Source organism: Austrofundulus limnaeus, unplaced genomic scaffold (genome assembly GCF_001266775.1).
Source record: "Austrofundulus limnaeus strain Quisiro unplaced genomic scaffold, Austrofundulus_limnaeus-1.0 Scaffold146, whole genome shotgun sequence".
Classification (NCBI taxonomy): domain Eukaryota; kingdom Metazoa; phylum Chordata; class Actinopteri; order Cyprinodontiformes; family Rivulidae; genus Austrofundulus; species Austrofundulus limnaeus.
The window spans coordinates 213,084-217,552 of record NW_013952548.1 but is presented as its reverse complement, the minus strand read 5'-3'; the positions used below and the strand labels follow the sequence as shown (position 1 = coordinate 217,552).

Genomic DNA, 4,469 nt, shown 5'->3' with positions numbered 1-4,469 from the left:
TATATATGCATATGTAGTTACTGAAAATAGCCATATAAAAATGGACTTTCGTGCTCTCATGTACACCATTAAATCACATTTAACCCTGGGAAGTTTATACCACATTCAATCAAGAATGACGTTTGACATATTCTGTCAGCTTGAAGCTCCAGCACAAAAACAACATAATCTGCTTATTTACTGCCTCAGTATTTCTCTCAACTCAGGGATGTATAGACATAGCTACAGCACTCACCTGCAGGTTGTCACACATCTCCTGGCTGTATGTAATTCTCTGAATCTCTGTGGGAGAACTGAGATAAAGCGCCTGCCCCCCGTTGGTGAAACAAAATGTTCTAGCAATGCGCATGTCTGTCAGAGGCAGGTAATTGACGTCCATCAGCGGTCTTAAACTGGGCAAACTGTGAACAGATTGACAAGAACGAAAGACGTGTTAGACGCCAGGGTTGCTTGGGTAATAATAATTAGCTGTGCCCAGCAAAGAGAGCCCAACCACAGGAGAGAATCAGGTGATACTGAAGTCAGACATGTAAACTGCTGCCACCAAATAGCTTCCAAATGAGTGGAGAAGTCTGATCTCTAACGCAAATTTTCATAGTGCTAAAAACATTATGATGATAAATAATCCCTGATGTATTGGTAAGGCTTTATTTTATGGTACCCTTATTACCATGCAATTACAAGGTAATAAAAACAATGCAATTTAATGTAATTACTACCTTATTACCATACAATTACGTGGTAATTACGGTACTAAAGAAAAACTACTGTTAGTAAAACTACCTTTATTGGGTTACTACAATCAAATTACTACTCAATAGTAACTCAACACTATATTTATAACCAAAAGAATGCAACTAAATGTTGGGGTTAGTGGTTAATTGCAATAAAAATATAACTTTAAAACTGTCCAAATTACTTATTTAGGTATTACATAGTGAATTGAAATACATTACCAGGTAAGTGCTACATTACTGCAGACAATTACATAATTAAATTGTATCCTAATTACCACGTAATTACATGGTAATAAGGTAGTAATTACATTTAATTACGTATTTTTATTACCTTGCAATTGCATGGTAATAAGGGTACCATAAAAGAAAGCGTTACCAACGTATTCTTCTCATCCAGAAGGAGAACGCTTCCTGACGACCTGATTCAACCTTGTAAGGTTGATCAGTACTTGTGCTGAATATCAAATGGATGTTAAGGCCTTGTCACATTATGTTTTAGACAAAAGTTTGTAGATGGTGACATTGAAGATGGAATAAAAAATCAACTGGAATCTTCTTGTAGGCATGTGCATACTTTCATGCTAACAAATTGATCAAGTATCTAACTTTTATTAGTCATTTAGTGGAAATCTTATTATCATAAGTTGGCATAAGTTGTCTAAGACATTGCAGTGTGAATGGGCCTTTAATAAAATCTCTCATAAATTGCTTTAAATTAAAAGAAAATTAGTGAAACTCTCTGAAAGTAATCATTAAATGTTCATCAACTCATTAACATTTGGAGTCAATCCAATTCAAAATGCCTGCCGCAGCTAATCAAACTTAGCCAACTCTATAATAGACGTATCGCAGTCAATTTTTACAGATATTGAGCTCATTTTGGTGTGATAGCAGCTGAAAGTCATCCTCATCACATCCATTTAGGGAGCTCCCACAATATTGTATTGTATTTTGCATAATGTCATTTTCTCAGCATAGTTGTCAAAACTCTGGCGTAAAAAAAGCAGTGGGTGACAGAGTARTTATGCTTATTTTGATTTACTGAAAAACGTAAAACAAACTGTTAGTCGATAAAAGGAACATCCACACGCAGCTAGCTCAATRATATCACTGTACCTGAGGGTCATGACATGTCCGTTAGCACAGAAGCAGGCCAGGCACACGCTGTTGTACACAGATACCACGTCGGCTCGCAGTACAAAGGAGGACTCTGTGATGTTGTGGACAAAGAGGCAAGTCTGCGAGGGCATCATGAAGACTTTGGCCTGCCTCTCGGAGCAAACCACGGCCAAATGTCCCTCTCCGTAGGCTTCCTGAGAGGACGATGGAGAAAAGTGGACCAGTTTGCGCTTCCKCGGTCTGTCGGGGTCCTCCGGGGCATTTAGGTCCCGCCAAACCTCGTAGGGGYTCTGAATGAGGACTCCCATGCAGTCCAAAAAACCAAAGCGTAACACAGAGCCCTTCAGCATCTGGACCGCACCTAGAAGAGTTCAGATGGAGTCAAGAAAACAGGAGACAGGACTTGAAAAAGAAGACAGGGTGGTTCTGGATTCCAAATATTAGGATCTGACAATATTTGCGTGAGTGAAAAATGTAAGAACAAAGAGGTTCTATTGCATACAAAGTAATCCACATACTCTTAAGCTCACTGACAATTTTGAAAACACTCCACAAGAGTACTTAAAAAAATGAAAACTTGGTGAATTTTCAACATTTTCTTTTTGGTTGGTGAGTCATCCCTTAGAACTGAATCTGTGACCCTCCAGTAATGAGCTCACGTACATTTAGTCTCGAGAGAGCAAGTGCTGCTTTGAAGAGCACAGACTTTTGGAGCCTATTGATGTTTTCTCTTTTTTTTTAAACAGGTGCTTTTTTATTTGCAAATTATGGCTTCTGGTCTAGTAAGGCATGTTTGACACTTTGTCTAATCACACTGGGTAAAAAAAGAGAGAAAAAACAATGAGGAAACAAAAGCTGAGCTTTTTAGTAGAGGCTGTATTTGCAAAAAAAATAAATAAAACATGAACTGTGAATGCATGTATGATTTCAGGTTTTTTTTTTTTTTTACTTAAAACAAATAAGGTTAGCCATAATTTGTGTACAAGTTAAGCTATTTCAACAGCAAAACTCCTTGAAGAGATTTGCTTCTATTCCACCCGCTTCAGATGTTATCATCCATTAAATGGACATTATTAGCCATTATYAGTCCCATAGAATGGCTTCAGACTGTCAGCTGTTCAATGAGGCATAAAGCCACTAAGGTTAATTTTAGAGAAAATGACATGGGCTACGATAAATTAGACCAGACTCTGYGGTTGCAAATTGTTGCATTCCAACGTATATGGCACTGGTAACCCACTAGGGGGCACTTTCGGGACAGTCTGAAGCCATTCTATGGGACTGATAACTGCTAATAACGTCCATTTAACGGACTGATAACATCCAAACTGGCTGTTCTATTTTCAAACCATTCCTCTATTTAAACATAAATTTTAGGAGTTTTATTGGACTTATTGAGCATTTTTTTGAGCATATGAAAAATAACAGTGTCGAAATAAGTTAGTTTTTTATATATATCAAATCAGATAATTTGACTGAATAAATAGTTTTACTTTCTTGACAAAACCAACCAGCTGCATATGATGGTAAAATCCAATCTACTAATAATTTTCTGTATTTTAACTTCATCACGCCAATTTTCTAAGGTGATTTGTGCTTTTTTGTGCTTCAGCTAAATGAACAATCAATGCACGTTTTAATTTACCAGAATTAGTCAGGTCAAATTGGGTTTTGACCTTTTCAGCTCCGTCGATTGTTGCTGCATTGTGTTCCAGCTGAAATGTGGTTACTTGTGGATACAGTTTTAAACAATGCCTCTAGTAGGTGCTTGCACCTGGACTATTTTTAGCTGAAGCCCTGTCAAGCTGCAATGAATATGTGATGGAGTCAGGAGGGGAAAAGTAAATCAGCAACATTTTTTTAAACAAACAAACAAAAAAATATATTTTTACATTACCACAACTCTGTAACTACTTAACATTATCGTCTACTGATGCTTACCACTAGGACCGATGGTGACCGGCTCCTCCATCCTTTCCTCCTGGTCGTAAGGGATGGACAGTGGGATGAGCAAGGCCACTCCTAAGCTAGTGCCCACCCACAGACATGGTGTGGGAAGGGCATCGCTCTTGCGTCCGAATGACTCTCCAAACTGCAGCGTGGTGACGGCCTCTTTAGTGTCCCGGTCGATGCTGGACACACTAGAGCTGCGCGAGCGGCTGAAGGAGTTCTCACGACTCTCTGCAGCAGCAGCAGCGGCCCCCAAACACAGAGGCATGGTACAGGCAGGAAGGATGCACGAGGAGAGAGATGGGAAGCAATGATAGAGAGAGGAAGAACAAGAAAGAAAAGAGAGAAATGAATGTGTTGGAGGAGGCGGAGGAGTAAATGGCAAAATGGATCAGAGATTAAAGTTAATGGCAGGATRATAAAGAATGGACGTATGAAAAGACAAGCAGTTTAAAAGAAAAAAAAGAACACATAGTAAGGAGAAAGAAGTGAAGACACATTTTAAAAAGTCAAAAATGCTTTGTCTATGGATTGATGTAAAAACACGGCAACAAAAACGTCATTGAATGGATGTGTACACTGAGAAGCAAAGTGATTAATCGTTACAAAGAAACAGCTGGACACACACACACACATCACACACACACACACACACACACACAC

At 38.7% G+C, this 4,469-nt stretch overlaps 1 protein-coding gene across 12 annotated transcripts in view; it reads right to left on the bottom strand.

The window, feature by feature from the left end:
* stxbp5l (syntaxin binding protein 5L) overlaps positions 1 to 4,469 on the bottom strand; it is a gene marked incomplete at its 3' end in the record, with an annotated part of 161,945 nt that overhangs the window by 521 nt on the left and 156,955 nt on the right. For all 12 annotated transcript variants that reach the window (XM_014016476.1, XM_014016480.1, XM_014016477.1 and 9 more), the window contains 3 exon segments: positions 236 to 401; positions 1,854 to 2,217; positions 3,798 to 4,037. In XM_014016476.1, the coding sequence (XP_013871930.1) occupies positions 236 to 401; positions 1,854 to 2,217; positions 3,798 to 4,037 (770 nt within the window).